This window comes from Canis aureus, chromosome 37 (genome assembly GCF_053574225.1).
Source record: "Canis aureus isolate CA01 chromosome 37, VMU_Caureus_v.1.0, whole genome shotgun sequence".
NCBI classification, from domain to species: domain Eukaryota; kingdom Metazoa; phylum Chordata; class Mammalia; order Carnivora; family Canidae; genus Canis; species Canis aureus.
This window is the reverse complement of record NC_135647.1, coordinates 21,375,169-21,400,366: the sequence shown is the minus strand read 5'-3', so window position 1 is coordinate 21,400,366 and position 25,198 is coordinate 21,375,169. Positions and strand designations below refer to the sequence as shown.

The 25,198-nt window shown below is 41.3% G+C and overlaps 1 protein-coding gene and 1 pseudogene across 12 annotated transcripts in view; one reads left to right on the top strand and one right to left on the bottom strand.

Moving 5' to 3' along the window:
* Positions 1-25,198, bottom strand: part of LYRM4 (LYR motif containing 4) — a 159,291-nt gene that overhangs the window by 48,108 nt on the left and 85,985 nt on the right. For 3 of the 12 annotated variants that reach the window (XM_077886339.1, XM_077886338.1, XM_077886341.1), the window contains one exon: positions 20,172-21,028. The exons of 7 other annotated variants lie outside the window; for them this stretch is intronic. In XM_077886339.1, the coding sequence (XP_077742465.1) occupies positions 20,979-21,028 (50 nt within the window). In that variant the 3' untranslated portion in view covers positions 20,172-20,978. Of the gene's footprint in view, positions 1-20,171; positions 21,029-25,198 lie in introns of those variants that run through there. 2 more of the 12 variants (XM_077886346.1, XM_077886347.1) reach the window with 2 other exon arrangements.
* On the top strand, positions 2,575-3,429 carry LOC144306837 (malate dehydrogenase, mitochondrial pseudogene; annotated as a pseudogene).

Genomic DNA, 25,198 nt, shown 5'->3' with positions numbered 1-25,198 from the left:
TTAAATCTTTAGCTTTGAACAGCTTCCAAGCAGAGAATACAACAGGCTTCTGCATCATCATCTAACCCTGCCACTTAGATGTCCCTTCTTTATCTCCCTAAAGGTGATAGGAGTGACCAGCAATAGTGAGCTTGATGTGGCTCTGGGTCAGGGGGAGATGTCCATAGCTCAAAGATTGGATTGTGTGTGTGTGTGTGTGTGTGTGTGAGAGAGAGAGAGAGAGAGAGAGAGAGGAAGGAGGGAGGATGATGAGGGTGAAGCAGGCAGCAGGGGAGATCTGTTTGCTCACATTTCATGGTAATGGAAAAGCTAATTTTTTTTAGGGTTATAAGTATGTGTGAAACCATCTGGTGTTTCCTGCTGTTGCATCCTTTAGATTTCACATGTTTATATGTCCATGGCATCAAAACATCATGAACCTAAAACAGTAATATTTAAAGGACATCACGTTTTAGTATAATTACAAATATTATTGATGTTTCATAGGCATACTATTTTAGAGTGTTAGCAGTAAAAAAGTAACTGGGTATGTACATGACATACATATTCTTATTATAAGTAAGGAGAAAAGGAAAAAGACACAAAGGACCCCCCACCCCCACCCCCATGTTAATTGGCCATCTGGATATCACCTTTTGTGAATGTTCACATTTTTTACCCATTTTTTAAAAGCTGGTTTCATTCTTTAAAAAAAAAGATTTGTAGGAGTTTAAAAAATATATTCTGGTTGTGGATCTTTTTTTCAGACATTTTCATGCATTCTTTTTTATTCTCTTAATAATGGTACTCTGGCCAACACAATTTTAACATGGCTCAATGTATTCATCTTTTTCTTTTATGGGTCACACTTTTTGTGTCCTGTTTAAGAAATCTTTGTATACTGCAAGGTAATAAAGTAGTTTTCTTTTGTTTTCCTCTAAATTTTTACACACACACATACTTTTCCCACTTAAATCTAGAATCCGCTTTTATGCATAAAATGAGGAAGAGGTCAAGATTCTTTTCTCTCCAAATAGCTATCCAATTGGCTGAACAGCATTTATTGAAAAGGCTAATAACCCTTTTCCACTGCATGCTGAGTCATCTGTGCCATAAATCAGGTGACAATATATAAGTGGGTCTCTTTCTGGACTGTATTTTTTCCATTGATCAGTTAGCCTAGCACCAATAACCACAATCTTAGTTATTACCAAAGCTTTTGAATAGGTTATTTAAAAAAAATATTTTATTTATTTATTTATTTGATAGGTGAGGACAGCAAGAGAGAGCAAAAGCAGAGGGAGAGGTAGAGGGAGGAGCTGAGTAAGAGGAAGAAGCACAAAGATGTGGGGCTGAGCAGGGAGGCCAATGATGTGGGGCTCCATCCCAGGACCCTGGGATCATGACCCGAGCCAAAGGCAGACGCTTAACCAACTGAGCCATCCCCTTGAATAGGTTTTATATACAATAATGGAAGTATTCTAGCTTTCTTCTTTAAGAATTCCTTGGCTATCCTTTGTCCTTTGTAAATCCATGTGAATTTTTTAATGAGCTTCTCAGTTTCTGCAAAGAAAATTGCTAGTAATTTGACTGGTACTGTATTATACCTATACATCAACTTGGGGAACACTGACAACTTTACAACGGGTATTCCAATTTCTAAACATGAAATATCCCTCCAGGTACAAATATATGAAAAAGGGCTCATCTTCATGAGTTACTAAAAAAATTACAATTAAAACCACCATATATCCCCTAGAGTGGTTAAAATGGAAAGAGACAGAAAATACCAAGTATTAGAAAGGATGTGGAATAACCGGAATATATATTGCTCATGGGAATGCAATTTGGGGCATCTATTTTGGAAAAGTGCTTGGCAGTATCTTCTAAAGCCAAATATATGCAAAACCTATGACCAACCAAGCAATTCCATTCCTAGAATGACCATTAACTAAAAGATAAATACAAAAATATATATATTGGCATGACTCAACCCCAAACTGGAAACTTCCCAAGTATCTGTCAGTAGTGGAAAAGATAAATAAATTCTGTAGTGTATTCACACAATGAAGAGATACAGAGCCCGGAGGACAAACCAGCCACACCCACATGCTATAATATGGACAAATCTCCAACAATATTGAGGAGTAGCCTGGTTCCACTTGTAGAAGGCACAACAGGAAAACCAACCTATGGGATAGATCCCCGACAGTGGTTTTACTTGGTGAGGTAGAGTGACAAGGAAATACAAAAGCTGGGTGTCACCTGCCAGCCGTGGCTCCTGCACCTGCTCTGGGCTCTCGGCCCTCGCCCGCCCCGCCGGCGCCGCTCTCCGCCGCAGCTTCAGCACCTCGGCCCAGAACAAGCTCAAGCAGCCGCGCTTGGGGCTTCCGGGGGAATTGGGCAGCCCCTTGCGCGGCTTCTCAAGAACAGCCCCTAGGGAGCCGCCTGTCCCTCTGGATATTGCTCATACACCGGAGTGGCCGCAGATCTGAGCCACATCGAGACCAGAGCAACCGTGAAAGGCCACCTCGAACCTGCGCAGCTGCCGGTTGCCTCAAAGGCTGCGATGCGGTGGTGACTCCAGCCGGAGTCCCAAGAAAACCAGGCATGACACGGGATGACCTGCTCAGCACCAATGCCTCAGCTGTGGCCACCCGGACTGCGGCCTGCGCCCAGCATTGCCCCGAGGCCATCATCTGCGTCATTTCAAATCCGGTCAACTCCACCATCCCAATTGCAACGGAGGTTTTCAAGAAACACAGAGCTTACGACCCCAAGAAAATCTTCGGGGCGACGACCCTGGACATTGTCAGGGCCAACACTTTCACTGCGGAACTAAAGGGTTTGGATCCCGCGCGAGTCAATGTTCCTGTCACTGGCGGTCATGCCGGGAAGACCATCGTCCCCCTGATCTCTCAGTGCACCCCCAAGGTGGACCTTCCCCAGGACCCGCTGACAGCCGTCACTGGGCGGATCCAGGAGGCCGGCACGGAGGTGGTGAAGGCCAAAGCTGCAGCAGGCTCTGCCACCCTGTCCATGGCATACGCTGGAGCTCGGTTTGTCTTCTCCCTTGTGGATGCAATGAATGGGAAGGAAGGAGTTGTCGAATGTTCCTTTGTTAAAGCCCAGGAAGCAGACTGTGCCTATTTCTCCACACCATTACTGCTGGGGAAAAAGGGCATCGAGAAGAATCTAGGCATTGGCAAGATCTCCCCTTTTGAAGAGAAGATGATAGCAGAAGCCATCCCCGAGCTGAAGGCCTCCATCAAAAAGGGAGAGGAGTTTGTGAAGAACATGAAATGAAAGGGCAGCCAGCTAGCAGTCCGTTTCCCTCACTTATGAAGGCATCATGTCCCTGCAAAGCCATCTCCTGCCCTCATGTTTCCGTTGTGTTAACCACCAGTGTCATGTTAACGTCACCGCCCCTTCCAATCGCAGGTCCATCAATGTGTGCATCAATAAAAGCAGGCTTCCATTTTCTTTAAAAAAAAAAAAAAAAAAAAAAAAAAAGAAATACAAAAGCTTGGGGAGTGTTCATAATGTTCTCTCTATTGATTTGGGTTCTGTGTACATAATACCTTCGCTTCACAAAAAGACTGCCCTATTTATATATTTTAACAAAAAGTGTTTTTAAAGGAATTCATAATTGGGTTTTCCATTGAAAAAACAATTCACTTTTAAATAATTCCCTCTCCCCATTTGTCCCGCCCCCTTCGTAGGGCATTTTTATGACCAATAACCTAAAGGGAATTCTTTTTTCTTTTTTGAATTATTAAAAACAAAACAAAACAAAACCAGAACAAAAAAAAAGGGGGGGGGGAATTATGCTCTGCAGAAGCTTCCCCAGTTGGATTAGTTTAAGAGTTTAAATGCAGTGCTTTTTTGTATATTCTTTCAACCAAGCATGTTGAACTGTTTGTGAGCATCTAATTAGAAGCATTTTCTTTACCTTTTTAAAGATGAGAAAGTGGAGAAATAAAGGATAGAAGACATTGCTAGTTTCAATGAGTTTGTCTTAATTCCTTATTCAAATCATTACTTATTATTCCTGCCCGTTAGAGTGATTTAGCAATAGCTTTAGCAAGCACACAAGTGTATCTCTGTGTTTATTTTTCCATGAGCAGCCTCTTTAATGGTCCCTTTGCCCATCTTTTTGTAGATTTGTTATGCTAACATCCAGTTGTCCTAATTTGTTTTTCTCTAGTTTTGTGCTGGCACTAAACTAATCAGTGGATACAATCACAGAATCCCAGGAAATTCATTTTTAGATATGACACAACATAATTTTCCCCAAACTTGTAACGAAGGCTAGCTTATTTCCTTCTAGTCTATTTCTAGAAAAGAGGCTACCGAGATTGAGCGTTTCCATAATCCACTAACTGAAAAGTGTAGAGTGAAACAGAGAATTGCAGATAAAGCTGAGACTGTTTAACAAAACCAATAAAGGGAAAGGCTGGCAGGGCAAATGTAGTTTTTTTTTAAAAAAATTATAAATACAATTATAATTCAACTTCTAATAAAAATACCAAAAATGATTATAGTAAGAGAAAAAAAATCTTATTCACTAGAATAGCAAATGCTATGAAAGAGCTATCTGAAGAATATTTTGTTCTCTTTGTATCTACCTCAGCGTTGGTAATACATTAAAAAAAAATAGAATTTTTTAAGGAATACCCTACAATAACCATCACCACACAGAGATTTGTGGTAGTGCTGAAAGCTGTCTGTGGATAAACTTTTTTTTAACCACATTAAATATTGAAAGGTTTCATTTATTTTTTTTTAATATATTTTTTAAAGATTTTATTTATTTATTCATGAGACACACACACAAAGAGAGAGAGAGAGAGAGAGAGAGAGAGAGATTGAGGCAGAGAGACACAGGCAGAGGGAGAAGCAGGCTCCATGCAGCGAGCCCGACATGGGGGGCTCGGTCTTAGGACCTTGGGGTCATGACCCGGACCAAAGGTGGAGCTAAACAGCTGAGCCACCCAGGCTGCCAGAAAGGTTTCATTTAAAACGCTCAGAAACTACCCAACATCATCGTCTAAACAGTGTGGAGCTGAGGTGGTGATAGTTGTTTAAAAAGCTGCACTATGTGATTTTCAGGCCCAATTTCTATGCTGAATATATCATGTAGCTATTCTTCATTTTTTTCAAGGTGTTTTTATTGCTTCTGTTGATTTTGGGGGGTGAGGCAGGAAGTGGAGTGATGTTATATCTGTGGTGTTTCCCACTTGTCTCCATTTGTTCCAGGATATCTGTCAGAGACCAGAGAGGAGGAAAACGAGTTCTTTGACCCCATAAGTGATCCATATCGGGATGAACACCCTATCACCACCACTGGATGAGATGATAGCACAAGGAAAACAAAACACTGATTTGAGCTTCATATGCTTATTTTTGTACATACAAGAAAACTAATAAATAAGTTGCTTAGAATGAGGAGGAATAAAACACTAGTTTTTAAAAGCTCACTTGGATGAATGAATTGTTGAAAACTGGAATCATTTGTACTTGAGTAAATAAAAATTGAATTTATTTTGAGAGTCTGAGAATTTTCCTGGGATATAATTTGTTATATTCAATGGAGGCAACCCTAGAAAAACCTCTTATCACCCCACTGTGAAACATCCAAAGCAAACCAAATCAAGCACAAAGGCCCTGTAGTTGGAGCAGTTGGCTTTATAGGGAGACAGGGAAGGGTCATCCATTGACAGAGTGCCTTCTACATATGTGTTCCTCTCCATTCTTACCTGTGCACAAATCATCACAGTGAGTGCAATCCACAGATGAAGGCAGCCCAGCATATAAGTATAAAACTGATTAACCCACAAAAATAATTTTACTGAGGCATCCTGTCCCCAAATGCTATATCATTAGAATTTGACAAGAAGCACTGTCTACCCTGGGGAAATGATTATTTCAAGGTGGTACCATAAGCAGATACACGATCATTGGCATTTAAACCTTTGTGGTAATTAAAAAAAAAATGGTCGTAGCAAAGCCAGAGAAGCTGACTTTTGAAGAGTGTAATTTCAGAAATGGTAGATCAAAACAAACTGTTCAAAGACTCCATAAATCCATGCAGGTATGCCTTGACTTATTCAAAAGACACATCCTAATGACTCTGCTTTCAAAAATACAAATCAAAGTGTATTTTAAATACACTAGAAGCAATTAAGCTTGATTTTTAAAAACCACATAGTGACTCTTTTCTGAATAAAGGCAAAGAAGCCTTTGGTGTGTGTGCGAATTACTGTCTTGCTACATTAGTCCTCCCAAGGCATGCCTACTATGGCAGTCCCCATAGCCTGAAAGATCAATTCTAACTTTGCTCTCACTACCCAGCCCGGGCTTCAAGTCTTGCATTTAGTTAGCATAGACCCCTCTTCCCATTGGTCCAAACATCTTCGATAAGCAAAATCTTAAATTTGTCTTTGTTGTTAAGAGTAATATACGTACAGAAGAGCATAAAATAAAAAGTTTTTTTCCTTTTCTCTTGTCCCTCTGGTCCCCTGCCCCAAAGATAATCACTGCTAATGGCTTCTTATGTCAGAAAAAGTCTCCTATCATGAATACACAAACACATAAATACAAACACTGATTCAAAGTTCACTTTAGCTTTGAGCTGCTTTACAGACTAATTCTCCTACGTTCTGCTCTGTGCTACCTCTTCCCCTATTAATTCCTGCAACATTAATAAGTACACTGTCACATACTGACCTGTTTCTCTTTTTCAACTAGCTTTACCTCCTTTTGCCTTTTTAACAATATATCCTTATAGATCTACAATAGCACTCAGCACGGTGTGGGGCACACAACAAAAATTATAAAAACTCCTGTCCAGTGAATGATTCTACATTCTGAATTGTGAGTACAATTCACTTTCCCTTTTCTGCGCCATGGAAGAGGCTTCTCACACACAAACAATGCCAAGTCAGATATTTCTTTTCTTTTTTTTTTTTTTTTTAAAGTCAGATATTTCTTAATGACCTACTCTTTACTGAGAGGAAGTCCCTGTTTATTTAGATTATTAGTAGCTGGGCTCTGATCCAGAAATCCATTTCTGGAGAAATACATTGCATTTTACTTTTAGCTATGAATGGGGTATACATTTGGTTTGGTTATTTAAATAGTTGGCTGCTCTGATAAAATATAGTGATGGACAGAAAATAATAGATCGTTGTTTCTTATGTCATATTATTGGGAAGAAACAAAGAAAAAAACACTTTTATTTTTTTTGTCAGAAACCAAGGAGGTGCTCAGAGACTAACCAGGGCATGCCAAAGGGTCACAGGAACTGGTTAGAAAAAGCTCCCACTGGCAAATGTGAGCATCAAAGGAACAATGATGGCAATGGACCACACTTTGAACAAACAAATCTCTAGTGATACTCAAAAAAATAGGGGAAGAGTTAGGGAGAAAAGAGAAAGCTCTTCTATATCTGTATAGAATGTCAGCAAGTTGGAAAATCAGCTATTGCAACCACTCATGTAATAATACAGGCAAGGGTCATCACCAATGACTCCTGAAACCTAGATGAAAAGTTGAAGCAGAACATGATATTCAATAGGCCTTCAGTATCACTTACTACTTACTACAGGGAGAAAGGGAGACCTCAAGCAAATATTCAGACTGAGCATCCCCAACAATGGGGAGCTTCCTGATGTGACAAAATGAGCACACAGCACTCATGTAGTATTCTTGCCAGAAATGTTTTACCTGAATCTAAGGACGAGATATGTCTGGTTGGCAGGACATTACTTAAGACAACTGGCCTGGACTCTTCAAAACTGATATCTCACAGAAGACACAAAAAAGGGTGAGGAGAGGGTTGAGAAGTGCTGGCAGTCCAGATTTAAGACAAAAGAAAGATGGCAGCCAGTGGGTGGACCCTTTATTGGATCCTGATGGGAGCCAGGAGAGGGAGGAATATGATGGGAGACTATGAAGAAATTTGTATTGGATTGTATTTTATACTAATGGATAATACTATTGCATCATTGATAACTGTCCTGGATGTGATATTGGTATCTTGCCTATGAAGGAGAATGTGCTTGTTCTTAGGAGACAAATGCTAAAAAAACTAGGAGAGTGCCATTATGTGTGCAACTTACTTTCACATGGCTCAGGAAAACATACAGAGAGAGTGACTGTCATGGTGACAGAGGAAGAGGAAGGAGAACAAGAGGGCAGGCAAATCAGTGAGACAGAACAAATGAGGCTAATGCTAGCAACTGGTCAACCAGGGCGAAGGGTATATAGGTTATTATTGTATTATTATAATTTTTCCTTTTTTGTATTTCTGAAAAATTTGAACATAAATAGGTATGAAAAAAAACCAGAGCAGCGTATTTTTTTCTCTTTCTTGATTGAACAACATATCTTAATCATTTAGATGATAGTAGTTAGATCTGATCAATCTGAGAATCAAAGCAGAGATACAACTGGTTAGTTTTTAAATGAGAACACAAGGAGCCAGCTGACACACAATAAAAGGTGGGAGCAAAGTTTGTTGGGGCACATGACAGCATCTTTGTCAAGCAGGTACCTCTTTTAAAAACAGAGAATTACAATGGTACTGCCAATGGCTCTGCCAACAGTGTAACCAGGTAGGTGGAACACAGCAGATAAACCAACCACTAGTGAAGGTGCCACAGGTATCAAGAAGTGAATCCACAAATACGGAATCTGCAAATAATGAGAATCACCTGTATGTGAAACATATACCTTTCATTCCTACACACCATACGTATTCTCCTTGAAGGTTAAATCCTCTTTTGCAACCTTGAAAGTGCTTCCTTGTCGAGGGTTGTGATGCCGATTTACTTGCTTGCCTTTTCCCAACTGTCTCTTAGTATTCTGTAGGGCCCGAAGGAAAAAACCCAGTTCTATTTTACCCTGTCACTTTGCACCCTACATTTGTTGTGTGACTTCTGCTAGGTTTGTGGGAAGAAGAGATGACCATTGTGATACTTCTGGATGATATTAACATTTAAATCAGTAGACTGAGTGTTGGAGGAGGTCATCAAGAGGATGTGACCGCCAGTGACCTGTGAGCTAGACCCTGGCAATCAGAGGCTCCTCACTTCCTCCCTTGTCCTTGGAATGTGTGTTTTCCCACCGTTTCCACAGTAGGAGCTGATTTCAGGGACGTTACCTTAAGAGAATAAGGTATTTTTGAGACCACCTAGATGGTATGTGACTGAATCCATTTTAGGCCTCTGCCTAGACTTTTAGCATTCAAACCTGCCACCTACCAACCTGGAGTGGTCTGCCTCTTGCTTTGGTCTCTGCCTGGCCCTTCATGTGTGGGGGCCAGTGTGTAAACCAACGCTGAGTAAAACAGACTACTTTCCATAATGTGGATGTGCCTTTTCCAATCAGTTGAAGGCTTGAAAAGAACAAAATGGCTGACCCTCTCCTAAGTACAAGAGAATTCTTACTGCTTGATGGTCTTAAGAGGAATATCAGATTTATTCTGTTTTTGGACTCAAAATGACAAAAAGGCTCTTCATGGATCTTGAACCTAAAACCATTAGCTCTCCTGAGTCTCCAGCCAACTCACCCTGCAGATCTTAGGACTTGTAGCCTTCGTAATTGTGAGGCAATTCCTCATAACAAATCTCTCTCTCTTTTCCCCTCTCCCTCTCTCTATAAGCATATATCCTCTTGATTCTGTTTCTGTGAAGATCCCTGATTAATTCATTGGGCAAGGAAAGCTCAAGTGGAATCTAAAATTTCACCCATGCATGACTGGAAGAAGAGGGGTATGATTAACAGAAATTTGGATGCAAGGAGGTGGAGCATATTCTGAGAAAGAAATGATGAGTATGGCTTTGGTCATGCCAAATGGGACAGTGAGATATTCATTTGGATAAATCCTGCAAGCAAGAAAAATGCACGAACAGATGGGGTAAAGTGAAGCATGTGAACATCACATCCTATATGTTTAAAATGGTCTCACCCAAATGGCTCAAATAAATCTTTGATAACCCTCTGCCAAATGTAAGTCTAGAGTAGTAAGGGCAGTCTATCTTTTTTTCAGAATGAATGATTTGATTCTTGGTTTCAATACTACTTTATAAAAGTCCAATATACATGGAAGACCATAAAGTATTTATTAGACTGGAACAGAAACAGTAAGTTAACTTCATTCTTAACTGATATGAAAGTGATAATAATTAAAAAAAAAAAACTAAGAAGTACCTTTGTAAGTCAAAGACTGAATTGGAGTTCAGGAGCGGATGGACTGCTGGCATTGTATACACACACACATTTTTCTAGGGGAGCATCCAAAGCTTAGCCAGATTCACAAAGGTTCTGTGACCCAAGAAGTAATTAAAAGTGAAACTTCATTTTGTTTCTTTAAATATGGCCATATGAATGTCAAGATTTCATCTAATCTCACAGCACAGGAGTAACACAATAGTAGGACATTAAATATAAACACCTTCTCCTCTCAAATTGGGCATATATAAAATCTCCTTATATTGGGTATCAATTTTGACCTATTTCCAGTAATCTGGAATTTTGACCTATTTCCAGTAATCTGGAAATCCTGAATGAAGAGCTAGATAAGTGAACAAAGATATATCATTCACAAGGAGGTTTGCCAAAGCATTGCTTAAAGTGGCACATATCTACAGGTGTAACAATAAGGGGTTAGCAAAATAAATGAGGTTGGTGCATTGGGTGGGACCCTAGGTGTCCACTTAAAAATGATGATGCATGCATATTTTTACTGACTTGAAAAATGTTAACTTGGAAATCACAAAATTATAAATGATTAGTAGGATCTCATTTAACAAAAAAAAATACACATTCATACGTGTCTATCTGCAGACGTAACATTCTGGAAGGATATACATGAAAACTGGTGTTTCAGGATAGAAGAATTCTGAAATAATTTTTCTTTCTCCCCTCAAATATTATAGTAACTATAGATTGTCCATGTAATAAAAAATGCAATACTTCCCTTGAACCAACCTTCCTGATGGTAACAAAACCACTAATCATTCATCAACGTCATATCTGTCTCCAGCTCCTACCCTCTCTCCCCTTGTCAGGCAAAACAGGAAAGCACTGCTTCTTGAGAGCCCTTCATCCTTTCAATTCCTACATTTGCAAGTATGAATCCCTAACACCATTCGGCATCTAGCACTTGGAGGGCTTATTCCAATTCTTAGTTGACACCTCTTACTGAGAAAGACACACCAATGTCACACAAAAATGGGAGGGGTGGTGGAGGACAGTGACTGCTAACAGAGATCCAAGACTTATTTTATAATCAGGAATAAATCTGCAAGTTTAAGCTTTCCACAGCCATAATACAGCAATCAATAGCAGTTGTTATCATTTTGCTGATGCTTGTTAACCAACCGTATAAACATTTTAAGAGTCCAGGAAGGAAGATAAGGAGAAGGCAGGGGAGAAAAAGAAACATTTTAAGAGTCCAAAGTGATGACAAAGCACCTCTTTCTGTGGTGAAAACTCCGCTGGAGCAAAATGTGGGGATTTTAGGCTACTGTCACGGTAGGTGATGAGATTTTCCCCCTTGCTTTTATCAAATGTGGCAGATTTATACAGGATGTTTAAATTGTTTATTGTTATTTTTTTTTAGGTTGACTGGATAAGGAAACAGCTATGAATTGGGGGAAACCTACTCAGAGGTAATCAGTTTCTAGAAGAGAGCACTGTAAATCTGCACCATGAGAACAGAGTCCATCAACTTCATCGCGACACCCACCCAGCCGTGTGGGGACGGCAACAGGATGATGGTCTGTGTTTGTAACTCCAGGTTGTGTGCTTCAAGAAAAGCACCCTGAGCTAACCAGCTGCATTACGAACTGTAGCCCATGTCCAAAAGGGGCTCTGGAGATGCACTAACTATGTGATTACAGGCCTGCCTGGAAGCCAAAGGTTGGCAGCGGATCCAAAAGGTAACAAGTGAACACATGTGCTATAAACCCATGCCTTCCAACACGCTGCGAAAGTGTGCAGAAACACGGGCTGCTACTGTGTGCAAGAGACACGGTCTGAAGAGCAGCAATTTTCAGAAAGCCAGAAAAAGCAAGAGCTGGTGAAACAGCATTTCCGAACACTGAGGGAGAGAGAGCCCGAGATAAGGACCACAGATCAAGGAACACCTCCATTCCTCTGGCTTCTGTGCTCGATTGGCACAGCTGGCCTGATCCTGTTTTGCAGGATGCCCTGAAGGAAGCCCCTTTCCCCAAGCACTTGGCCACCTCAGGATTCTGACATTCGGACCTGTACGGTGGGAAGTTGCGCTTTACATGGAGGGGACGATGCCATGTCACTGCACCTGGCCTGAAGTGCCTCCTTCATCTCACAGATACATAGACCTGGAACGTCCACTGAAATTGGGGCACCCAGCTGGCTCAGTTGGAAGAATGTGAGACTCTTGATCTCCAGGTCATGAGCTTTAGCACCACACCAGGTGTAGGGATTACAAACAAAACAAACTAAAACAAAATTTACTGAAATTATTCTCATGTTCACTAACTCCGAATACTATGTTCCTATGAACTCTAAAGGGATACGTAAAGGAATGTGGGGGAGTAAAAGTACTCATTCAAAGTTTACAAGCTGGTTAGTTATTCCTGGTTTTTAAAAAATGGGCTTTTGATGATTTTCAGAAATAATAACTACCCCTTTCCCACTCCCCAGATTATACCAATGAAACAACATGGTATGATTTCAGTGACCTATGGGGCTAGCACCTGGTTAGTGTTTCACTCCTTAAATGTAAGAAGATAAGAACAATACCTCCCTCACTGATATGGGGCCAGGTTTCACAGCAGCTTCTTTACTGTCAATAAATCCATTTTCTAATTACATACAAAGACATGTTTGTCTTTGACCCTGATTACATTAAAATACCAGAAGTACCGTTGCTTTAATGTGCATTATAGAAACACAGCTCCCTAAGTGAATCTGATCCATTAATAACATCTCTTTAACTACTAATGATTTTTGCAGACATGTAATAAAATATTTTATGGCTGTTTTCAACCATCTGTCCTTCTTTCTCAATATGAATTTGCCAGAGGTGTAGTGAAATTCCCTGTGCTTTGTGCCCTTACACAACATACCAACTAGACAGTCTCTCTGTCACACATGCTGTACACGGAGCTATGCTCCGGGTACTGCCCTAGGAGCTGGATGGAACCTTCTGTTTCCGAGATTCTTTAGGTTATTCTTTGAGCCGGGTGGGGTTCTAACCTACTGTAAAGCAGCACAAGCACCTATGTACCCAAGATATGCAGAGCTAATGAATCATGAACTAGTCAGTTATAGGATAAGAACAACCAGCTGCATTAAAGATGGCACGCTTGAAAGAGTAAAACATATTTAAGATTGCAGTCCTTTGAAGTTAACAATAACCTGTGGTAACATATTTGAAATGCCACAGAATTATGTTATGGACAAGAGCACTTGACATGTATGAGTGATCAGTAAGACATCAGGCCATATATGTTAAGCTTTCTTCTTTTACAAACTTAGTATTTACTGAGTGCCCATTATGAGCTAGAGGCCTCTGATGGTCAAGTTTTCTGAGCTGAGATAGGGCTCATGTTTAACTACGGATGCAGGGCAGCCCGGGTGGCTCAGCGGTTTAGCACCTGCCTTCGGCCCAGGTGTAATCCTGGAGACCCAGGATCCTGAGTCCCATGTCGGGCTCCCTGCATGGAGCCTGCTTCTCCCTCTGCCTGTGTCTCTGCCTCTCTCTCTCTCTGTGTCTCTCATGAGTAAAAAAATAAAACCTTTAATTAATTAATTAATTGATTAAATACATACATACATACTGATGCAGAAGAGAAATGTATTTTACAATGAAGTAGGTCTTAAAATGGACCAACTTTCAAATGTTAGTAACCTGCTTTGAGAGTTGCTTTCCCAGCAAGTTGTCCTAGAGAGAAGAGGCAGATTCCTGCGGCCCTGGTGGCTGTGGAATAAGGAGGCTGTGAAGAGTTACTGGAAGCTACTGAAGGACCTTATGCCAAGGCCTTGGGGAAAAGGTCGTGGTGACTGCTCACGTCACTTCTGGTCCTGAGCTCCAGGATTCTGTGACAAGAGAACCATGACCCGGGACAAAGACTTCGGAAAACCACCTCTTCTATCGTCAGACCTGATGTTTTCCAACACATAGGCCTAGGAAAGATTCCTGGCTGCTACTGCTCCACCCTGCCCCCCCCCCCCCCCCCCCCCAGCCAATGGAGTAAAGGAGGAATAAAGAGTTTCCCACAGCAGCTGCCTGTGTTTAGATCTTACAATGCATTTTTACAGAAAGTAGTGAATGTTCTAGAGAATATTGAAAAAAATCATTAAAATTTCACCTTCAACCAAAAGAAAAGCAACCAATTTCACCCTGTCAGGGCACTACCCATGTTACTAAAGATAGTGTCACCTTTAAAATCAATTACTGTGGTTAAAATGAGGAACATATCTGTCTTTCCTCACTTGTGGCTTCACCCAGAGGTGATAATGAATAGAGCCCGAGGGATGTATATTGCACAGGGACGTTTTCACAAAGACCCACGTTATAAAAAAGGAAGATAAAGAGCATTCACTGTGCTCATCCTGTTTGGTGTTACTATGACATTTCTTCTCAGAGGGAGGGGGTTATTTATAAACTCAGTTAATGATTAGTTTGAAGAAGGCAGGAAGAAAAATAAAGCTTTCGCTTTAGATTTCTTAAATCTCTTCTTTGTCTATTTTCCTATACTTTTATTTTTGTCTTTACACTTATAATCAGTAATTGTTAAGTTCCAAATACTAAATTGGGGTACATATAAAAAAATACCTATTTTTCTTTTTACAGATACCAGGCTTAGGACACATTTAAATTCTAACCAAAATTGAGAAGAGTTGAGGGTATGAAATAGAAGTCATCCTTCGATTTTATATAGCTAGGCAATAGGGGTCTGTTCCTTAGCTTAGAGACATTGCACATATCATTAATGCACTACAATGCTGCCATTCCTGTGCTAATTACAGAGGGAAGAAGCATGCCTTCCACTTAGTGAGAACCTAGATTCTTGAACAGAAGCTCTAGACTCCAGTGTGCAGATTCTTGTGAATAAATATAAACATGTAATTTTAAATACTGCTTTGCTTTATGAGTTCTGGACATTTATAAGAGGGGTTCAGAGCCTGTGCATAGACAATAGTATAAACCCAGATCCCAGGAAGGTCCAGAGGCCCAAAATTGGTGGTCCCTGGGCTACGTGCAGCCAGCAAATGTGTCTGTTGGCCCACAGCATGTTTTTAAAACAATGTGAGCCAATTCAAAAATCCAATTTCACAGTAAAATGGATAGATGTGGAAATACAAAGACTTCATTCTAATCTTCATTTAGAACTAACAGCTGTCCCCTAAAAAAAACTTCATTTATTCATGAGAGACACAGAGAGAGAGAGGCAGAGATACAGGCAGAGGGAGAAGCAGGCTCCCTGCAGGGAGCCTGATGCAGGACTCCATCCCTGGGCTCTGTGATCACGCCCTGAGCCAAAGGCAGGTGCTCAAGCACTGAGCCGAGCCACCCAGGTGTCCTCCTCCATTTGATTTTTTTACGTGTGCTTATTCAACCTTTTCTTCCCTGCCTGACTGAGGGATTTAAGAGGTAATGGGACAGGGGTGGAACTCCTAGGCCCTTATTCTTGAATGGATGGTGGCAGTGGGGTGGGGAGTTAGAACATATAATTCTCATGTAATGTGATACAGGAATTATAATTCTTCTGAGAATTCCAGGATAAATGGGCTGTTGTAGTACTAAAGAGAAGGGGTCTGTGGTTGTTTTAAAACAGCCACAAATTTTGTGACACTCCTCCCATTGAGAAGTGGGGGTCTATGTCCCCATCCCTTGAATCTGAACTCGGGACTGCTGTGACCAATAGGGTTTGGCAGACGTGATGCTATGTGGCTTTCAAGACTAGGCCATAAAGGCCATGCAGCTGGGTCTTATCCTCTGGAATACTGTCCCCTGCAGTTCTTGGGGATGTTCTGTTCAACAGTTGTAGTGGGTCCCAGCCAAGGCAACCAGATGGGTGTGAAGAAGCCTCCAGGTATTTTGACTTCTAGCCGACTGAGTTATCCCCAGCAGTTTAGCGTTCCCTAGTAAGGCTGACATCATGCATCAGAGACACATAGTCTCTGACAGTACCCACTGTGTGCTATCAGTTCTCTGTATTTACGAGTCTGTGCCTGTTTCATTTGTTTTGCCTTTTAGAGTCCAAATATGACTGAAATCATATGGTATTTCTCTTTCACTATCTGACTTATTTCACTTATTGCCTTCTAGCTCCATCCATGTTGTTGCAATGGCAAGATTTCATTCTGATGGTGGATATATGTAGTGCAGCTCTTCTTTATCCATTCATCTATCAAGTTTTCCTGGTACTTACGTTGCTTCTATATCTTGGCTATTGTAAATACTGCTACAATAAACACTGGGGTGCATATATCTTTTCCAAACTCCTGTTTTATTTTCCTTTTGGGTAAATACTCAACAGTGGAATTACTGGATCTAGATTTGTCTTTGGAAAGGACATTTTCATTTTTTTTTGTCCTGAAATCAAGAATGATGTCAGCTGATTACCTATTTCACAAGTCTTTCCAAGTTTGGGGGAATATGAATCTCAGATTTCCCAAAGTGAGAGAATATTATTTTATCACATTGGAATGAAGATGGAGGTATTACTTCCAAAACTTCCTGTATATTTTCCAGTTTCTCATCACATAATTACACATAAGCACTGTTGTACTTAGGGATATACTTCTTTGATGCTCTAAATGACACGTTTCATTTTGTTTAGGATTGTTGGCTCTTTGAAAATACCTTAAAAATCTCATTTATATGTCATAAATGTGTGTCAAACTTGAGAATGGCGATATGAAAGGTAAATCTGGAAGTGTGCTAATATAGCTGCATCATTAATAATTGAGGTAGGACTACTAAGGTCTCCCATTTCGCTGTGTGTTTAAGGGAGCTGTGCTTTTGTGACAGCTGTGACCACTGCTGAAATATAAGATTTGGCACAAAAAATTCACAGATGATTTTAGAAATTTCTCAACTCTGTGTTTCACTGCTAGCTAATGCATCTTCTTAAGGCTTTCCTTAAATGGCACAGTTGATGTATTCTTGAGGATCTCAGAAAGAAGTTTTCCTGGTAACGCAATGATAGTCAGGAATAATCACGCCCTGGCTTGGAATGAAATCTCCTGACCAGAAAACCCTGCCCCTGTTCTCCAGGGTGATTTCTTTTTAAGTACTGACTGCTTCTTTAAGAGCATAATTCAGTGATACATGAGCTCTCTGGTGCCAACACAATTATCATCCACGTGAAGGATGCTTGTTTAATTTACCTCTCAAGCTAGACTCCCATGTTGTCTTGTTATGACAGGCTGTTTCTGTCCTACTGGTCTGGCTTGAGGGATATTTTACTTAAATGTTTGTTTTTTCTTCAATCATTTTGGCTACACTTATCAAATATATCCTTATGGTGCCAGGTTATTTCAATGACTTACAAAAATATAAAATCCAACTAGAGTCATAAGATGCTCTAACTTATCTTCCTTGAGTAGTTTGAGGGGCTAACGTACAAGTTATCACTCTAATAGTGTCTGTTTTCTATTATTCTAAACGAGTCAGGCCAAATGCATTATTTTATTTTTATTTTTTATTTTTTTTAAAGATTTTATTTATTTATTCATGATAGTCACACAGAGAGAGATAGAGAGGCAGAGACATAGGCAGAGGGAGAAGCAGGCTCCATGCACCGGGAGCCCGACGTGGGATTCGATCCCGGGTCTCCAGGATCGCGCCCCGGGCCAAAGGCAGGCACCAAACCGCTGCGCCACCCAGGGATCCCCAAATGCATTATTATTCATTATTATTTACTATAATCATTAGGAAATGAAGATAGTCTTCAAGAAACAGACGAGACCTCCCACCTTTCTTAAGACTGTCATTTGTGGAGATGATAATGAATTCCAGGGATGGTGTCTTTGTTCAAAACATTTCTGAAAGCCACTCCTCTCCCTGGGTTCCTGCTATCTACCCATGTGTGCCACCACTTTTCACTATATATTTAATTGTTTGAGAAGATCTGTCTTCCTCTAAAACTGTCAGCAGCTAAGGAGTAAGGACTGGAAAGGTCTGCTTATCTTATGTCCCTCTTGTCCCACAGAACACTTGGCAACATGGTAGGTATTCAATATTTATTGAATGAATAACTCATACATTCATTTGCATATTGCCTGTGTTGTCAAAGTTTCATCCTTTGAGGGTCGATTTACCTTTCAGAAATAGTCAAAAGTGATTCACAGTCAAGTCTGAAGAAAGAGGCCATGATAAAACTCAATTTTCTTATGTGCATTGGAAACTGACACTGATGGCAATTCTGAAAAGGAAGTTTATTGAAGTAAACAGGTAGGTCCTTAAGGCAAATAATTTAAAGAGTCACACTTGGATGTAGAAATTCTCATGTGGTTCTTAAAAATCATTGTTCAGGATTCTTAAGCATAACTTTTTTTTTTTTAAAGCTTCTAAAAGTGAACTGCTTTCCTGCAGATGTATCTGTGTTTGTGTATAAATGAAAAATACAAAAGTCACTTATTTGTATCAGTGTTTCTTAAAGGCACATGTGAATATGGGTAGATTTCATACTCTGGCAATCTGTATTAGTTTAAAAGGGACCAAAAACACATTTAGCCTTTCCATCTTGGCTTCCTGTTCCATTTCTTCCTGTTTCTCTATATCTCAGCCTGAAGCGAGGCACCAGTGCAGGCTGGAAAGAGACAACCTTGCGCCTTCTCTGGCTCACACCTGTGGCAGGCATTGTGTACTGGTGTAAACATCTTTCTCCTAATGCCTGTGGTGTGCAGAACTGGGGAGAAATGCAAAAATGGTGATGGAGTGAAAAGCAAGCCGGGTCAACTCAGGAGTGAGTAATGTCAACATTACGTTGGAAGTGAGATACGCTGAGGGTGAGCTTCATTGTGAGATGGCCGGAAGCAGACAGCCTTGGCCCAACGCGATCCCATTAACCTTGATTCAGGGCTGAAGCTTAGCCTTCCTCTGCACCCACCATTCTTTACTCAACTGCTATAAATGCCAACTTTTAACTCAAATGGACGTATTGCAAAGTTCATCTACTTAGACTTCTTTAAACCCCCCGGTGTATAACTTACATATAGTAAAGCATTTACACCATTAATGAATCAAACTATCTCTGTTATGGCTGTAAGCAATTCCCTTCCCTGGCAACTTCTAAAAGGGACAAGTGAATACATTCACTTTTAGCATAGGTCACTTCAAGAACAAGAAGAAAGACCTAAACAAGTTTAATCCCCAACATTATTTTTAGTACGGTCCAAAGACGTTGAAAATCAGAAAAAAAAAATTTTTTTTTTAAAGTTTTCACGGAAAAGATATTTTATACATTTTCTGTGAAATGACAGGCTAGAAGAATCAATATTGAGCACCGCAAAACAAGCTGGTCCTGAAAGTGAACTTCACAACCCACCTGATTACCCTTGTCTGCCTCTGCCTCTTTCTCTTAACTGTCTTGGTCTACTTGGGCTGCTTTAACACTGGGTGGCTTCTAAAACAACAGACACTAACTTCTCATGGTCCTGAAGGCTGAGAGCCTGAGATCAGGTGTGAGCACCATCGGGTGCTAGTGAGGGGCAGACTGGTGATATTTCCTCGTGTCTTCACATGGTAGAGAGTAGAGGGAGGAGGCACACTCTATCAGGACTCTTTCAGGACACATCCCATTCACAAGGGCTCTATCCTAACGACAACTAATCCTAAGTACCTCCCAAAGATCTTGCCTTCTAATATCATCACATTAGGGGGCGAGATTTCCACATATGATTTTGAGGGGACACGATCATTGAGTCCCTAACAAACACTGAGGACCACTCTCTAGCTACCATGAAGACGGTCGGTCGGTAATCCAGGCCAGTGTCTGATAGCACCAAAGCAGCTACAGATACTCTTTTTTTTTTTTTTAAATAATAAATTTATTTTTTATTGGTGTTCAATTTGCCAACACACAGAATAACACCCAGTGCTCATCCCGTCAAGTGCCCCCCTCAGTGCCCGCCACCCAGTCACCCTCACCCCCCCGTCCTCCTCCCCTTCCACCACCCCTAGCTACAGATATTCTTGTGTATGCTTAGCTAGCTCCACTTCAAGTGTTGGCTGGAGCCACCTTTTCACCATTTTGCTTTTTAGGGCTCTGCCATGGTAATGCTTCCCGAACACCTCTACTGCTCCATCCTGTTTCACAGGCAACTGATGCTGATGCTTACATAATCCCACTCAAAAACAGAGGCACCAGAACACCCTCAGTTGGATGTGTCCTTTGTGTCTCCATGGACTCTCTGCTTCCAAAAGTGGAATTGGCAGATTGTGCTCCCCTTCCTTGCAACTCCCCCCCCCCCCCATACTTACTCCACACATCCCAAAACAGGAGAAAGGTTATGAATCTACAGGATCTTATTGATCTCTGGGAGTCTCACTTACAAAGGAGTCAGTCATGGCTCGCTGAGGGTAACGCTTCAACGAAGTGAAGATTTAACTGAAATTTACACCAACAACTACTCACCCCTCGTTCTTCCTTAGAATGCTTAGTGAAACACAAAATAAAAACACATATTGCAATCATCCAGACAACGTGGCCAAGACTCTAATAGAGAAGCAGACAGATTACAGAGGGGATTGAATATGAGCCCAGGCCAGCTCGGGGAACCTGGTAATTTTGGACAATAAAAAGGAACCATAGATCAGCTAGCCCGTCACGCTTATTTTACAGCCCAAAGAGGAAAATGGCTTTCCCCAAGCTGCGCTGTCAACTTCAGGCAAAAGTATAAGGAGCAGTGAGAGGGAGGCTGCCGGATTCGCAGGGCGGCCCAGGGCCCTGTGGGCTGTACAGCTGTCTCATCCCAGGGCTGGCTGGTTCTTAGGACTGCGCTCTGATCCAGGCTCTAAGGGGAAGTTTAAGATACGAAGCTGGAAAAAGAGAAAAGACTATCAAAGTGATGAAAAGGTGCTATTTCCAATGAAGATTTCCTATTCAAAGTTTTCCTACAAATAGGAGAAGGAATGAGGTAGCTGCTCCCCACCCGAATTCCGCTTCGCCTGCCTTGATCCCAGTGGGGAGGTTGGAAGATGTGATGCCTTATACTTACCAAGTGTCATGGTTTGAGAAAGACAAGTCTTTCATATCTATATTACCTTTTCTGACCCAGAGAGAAACAGGAGTGGAAATGAATAGAATGGGTGGGTTCAAAGTTTTCTCTGGTTATACTTCCCTGCCAGAGTGGGTTAAAATCAAGTGAGTTCTTTTTTTTTTTAATATTTTTAATTTTTATTTATTTATGATAGTCACAGAGAGAGAGAGAGAGAGGCAGAGACACAGGCAGAGGGAGAAGCAGGCTCCATGCACCGGGAGCCTGATGTGGGATTCGATCCCGGGTCTCCAGGATCGCGCCCTGGGCCAAAGGCAGGCGCCAAACCGCTGCGCCACCCAGGGATCCCTCAAGTGAGTTCTTTTAAGGAAGAGGGCTGACTAGCAGTCCAAACTTGCCATTTCAGAGTGGAGTAAAGCATGGATTTGCATGTGCGCACACACACGCATGCGTGGTTATACACCCTTGTACAACTAGGAAATGATATATTTCATCGTTAAGAACATGCTCTGACCTCACTGAGATGCACAACTGAAACAACGGGGGAGCAGACACCTCTCAACAACTCCAAGTCAGAGCCCAAGCCAGTATTATTGTTGTGGTCAAACATATAAAATCTAACATTTATCAATCACCTAAACCACTTTTTAGAAAAATGTACCCATACATTTTTATAAAATTGTGGTTAATTATACCTAAAATTTGCCATTTAAACCACTTTGAAGCGTACAGTTCTGTGGCATTAAATACATTCTCATGCTTGTGCTACCATCACCATCATCAATATCTGTAACTTTTTCAACTTCCCAAACTGAAACTCTGAACCCATTAAACACAGACTCTCTGTTCTCCTGGCAACCATCATTCCACTTTTTTTGTGTCTATGAATTTGGTTATACTAAATACCTCTATACATGGAATTGTATGAGATGTGTCCTTTCGTGACCAGCTTATTTTCCTTCATATCATGTTTTCAAGATTCCTTCCATGTGCTGCCATGAGTCAGGGCCTCATTCTTTCTAAGGCTGAATAATATTCCACTGCACATCTAGACCACATTTTGCCTATCCCTTTATCCATCAATGGACATTTGGGCTGCTTCTACCTTATGGCTATTGGGATTCATGCTGTTGTGAACATGGATATAAAATATCTCTTTTGAGATTCTGCCTTTAATTTTTTTGGGGGTATACCCAGAAGTGGAATTGCTGGATCATACAGTACCTCTATGATTATTACTTTTTTTAATATTTATTTTTATTTATTTATGATAGACATAGAGAGAGAGAGAGGCAGAGACACAGGCAGAGGGAGAAACTGGCTCCATGCCGGGAGCCCGACATGGGACTCGATCTCGGGACTCCAGGATCGCGCCCTGGGCCAAAGGCAGGCGCGAAACTGCTGAGCCACCCAGGGATCCCCTATTATTACTTTTTTTTTTGAGAAACAGTCATACAAGGTGAGTTTTGTAATATCTTGCTCCATCATGCTTATAATACATTTTGGGCTATGGCTCTGCTTACTATTAATTCCTTACTGTGCTTAATCACAGGAGATGTGACTGTATCAGATGGAGTCTTATTATGCCAGTCACACAGGCTAATCAATTTCCTTTACTTCTAGTCACAAGCCGCAGTTTCTCAGGTAGAAACAAACAAGCTAAGTCTCAATGCAAAGCCACAAATGGTGATTCAGCTAAGTAAGTAGATTTGTTTGCTGGGCGAAGCTGAGAATGTTAGCATCTTCCAGGAGATGATCACTGATGAAATCTGAAGAGCCTATAATCCTAGAGGCTCCTATAGAACCTCTTGATTGTTCTGAAGTTTCTATCTACTTTTTCTGGGGTCACCGTGCATGGTGGTGCAGGTACACACTGAGGCCGTCTTGGCCCTTTTCTCATACTTGTAGCTGTTACCTGTTCCTGCCCTTTCTCTGACAACTTTGGTCCCTAGCTCAGTTTTCCTGTCTACTCATTGCTCTGCCTGCGTTTTTAGGTTTATCAGCTTCTACGCTAATGACCTTTCAAACACCCTGCCTCATACCTATTATCCTCAAGTCCAGTCCTCCCTAACGTCACTTACCCTTGGTTATGGACCTTACCGACATAGCCAAGTCCAAGACGGTGAGTTAATCTCTCATCCTTCTGCTTTTCTCAGTCTGTCACCCCAAGCTTGCTCCTGCTTCTCAGCATGGCCTCCAGCTGATGGGTCTCTTCCATTCTCATGGCCCACCTGCCCCTTCCAGCCCCACAGCTATGCCACCCAGCTTGGACCTGGGGGCTGGTCACTGCACTGATGCTTGCGTGGGTGCCCTTGCTTCATCTGATTTCTACTGCTGCATTTTCCCTGCCAATCCCAGCCTGGCAGATGGCATTAACTGCTCTATCTGCTCCAAATGTTGCAAAACAAGGCTGATTGATCTCGCTGCTAAAATGCGTCTTTGACTTTCCTTCTGTCACCTCAGTTGCACAATGACCCTTGGATGCTTTGTTAATGGCCGCCCTTTGCGTTCTTTACATCTAGTCTTATCAACAACCCTCTTTATTTCTTTTCACGGCAATGCATTCTTAGCCCTACCTATAAAACTAAAGTTTATGCAGTTCTGCTAATTTCTTTTAAAGAATTGAGAGCATGTAAGATAGATGGATTTTCATGCCCAGAAAAACAACAGTAAAAGAAACTGTTGACGTATTTGATGCCATATTACATGGTTGTTACAGTACCAAACACAAACCTGCTTGAAACGTGAATGACAAAGCAGGAAAAAGAAAATGTGTGCTTCTTCTACTGTTCCTTCTTTGCCTCGGATCTGTCCTTTTTATCTATTCTACTCTCTTTCCCTTCTCTAATGGTACTTGAGGCTTCTTGAGGAAAACTACTTTCCCCTGGTTGCTCTGGGATATTGATCCATTGATTTTTTCCTATTCTTTATTGTGTCTTCAATGATTTCTTTTGCATTGACTCCTTCCTCTTGGTCAACACACATAATGAAATCTTGGCACCTTGAAAAAAATCAACCCCTCTCCTCCGAAATCCCATATGGACCCATCTACCTATTTCCCGACTTCTCAAACAGTTCTCTGTTCTCTCAGGCTCTTTACTACTGAGCTTCTCTTCCATGGTTGGTACCTCTGCCTCTGGGTCACCAGCTTGCCCTGCTGATCCTGTTCTCTCTCATTAAGTGGCTCTCAGAAATACAAACGGCCTCCCAACTGCCCCTTCACAGACAGCTTCCTGATGAGCTCTAAGTCATGGACCCAGCAAATATCATGCTTAGAAAACTCTGTTCTGAATGCTCTCTTGGCGTCTTTTCTCTCTGATTGCTCCCTCTAGGCAACACGGCCCAGTCTCCGGGTTTTGCCTCTTCTCGGAAAACTTTCAAACTTCCATCTCCTGCCCTCTGACCTCTAGGTCTGCATTTTCGCTATTCGCTGGACATACCTAGCTAGGTGGTATAATGGTGGCATGTCTGACTCGGTATGGTTCTGGGAGAACATTTCCTTCCTTCCCATGGGTCCTTTGTTCTCTATTGGTCATAGTAGTCCAGTTGAACAAAGAAACAAATAAAGTACAGACACACACAGTTGTATTGATTTAACAAATGAACTTTACCCATAAAAGGGCAGCTTGGATTGGTGCCCAGGAATCAGGTGGTATCTACTTCAGGTCCTGCAATCTCAAGTATTCTTTTTCGTTTGTTGGTAAGATTGAGATTGGTATTAATTAATGTGACATTTCTGAAACTCTATACCTACAGTGTTAGTTTTCTGGAATAGGTTTAGGAGTAAGTACAGAAACTGGTTCTGTAATGACTACTTTTGTGTTGTTACAGCTACTTTTTAAGATGTTTGCAGAGTTTTGGGGTATCTAGGTGGCTCAGTGGTTAAGTGTCTGACTCTTGATTTTGGTTCAGGTCATAATCTCAGGGTCATGAGTTCAAGCCTTGCACTGGGCTACATGCTAGGCATGGAGCCTACTTAAAAAAAAAAAAA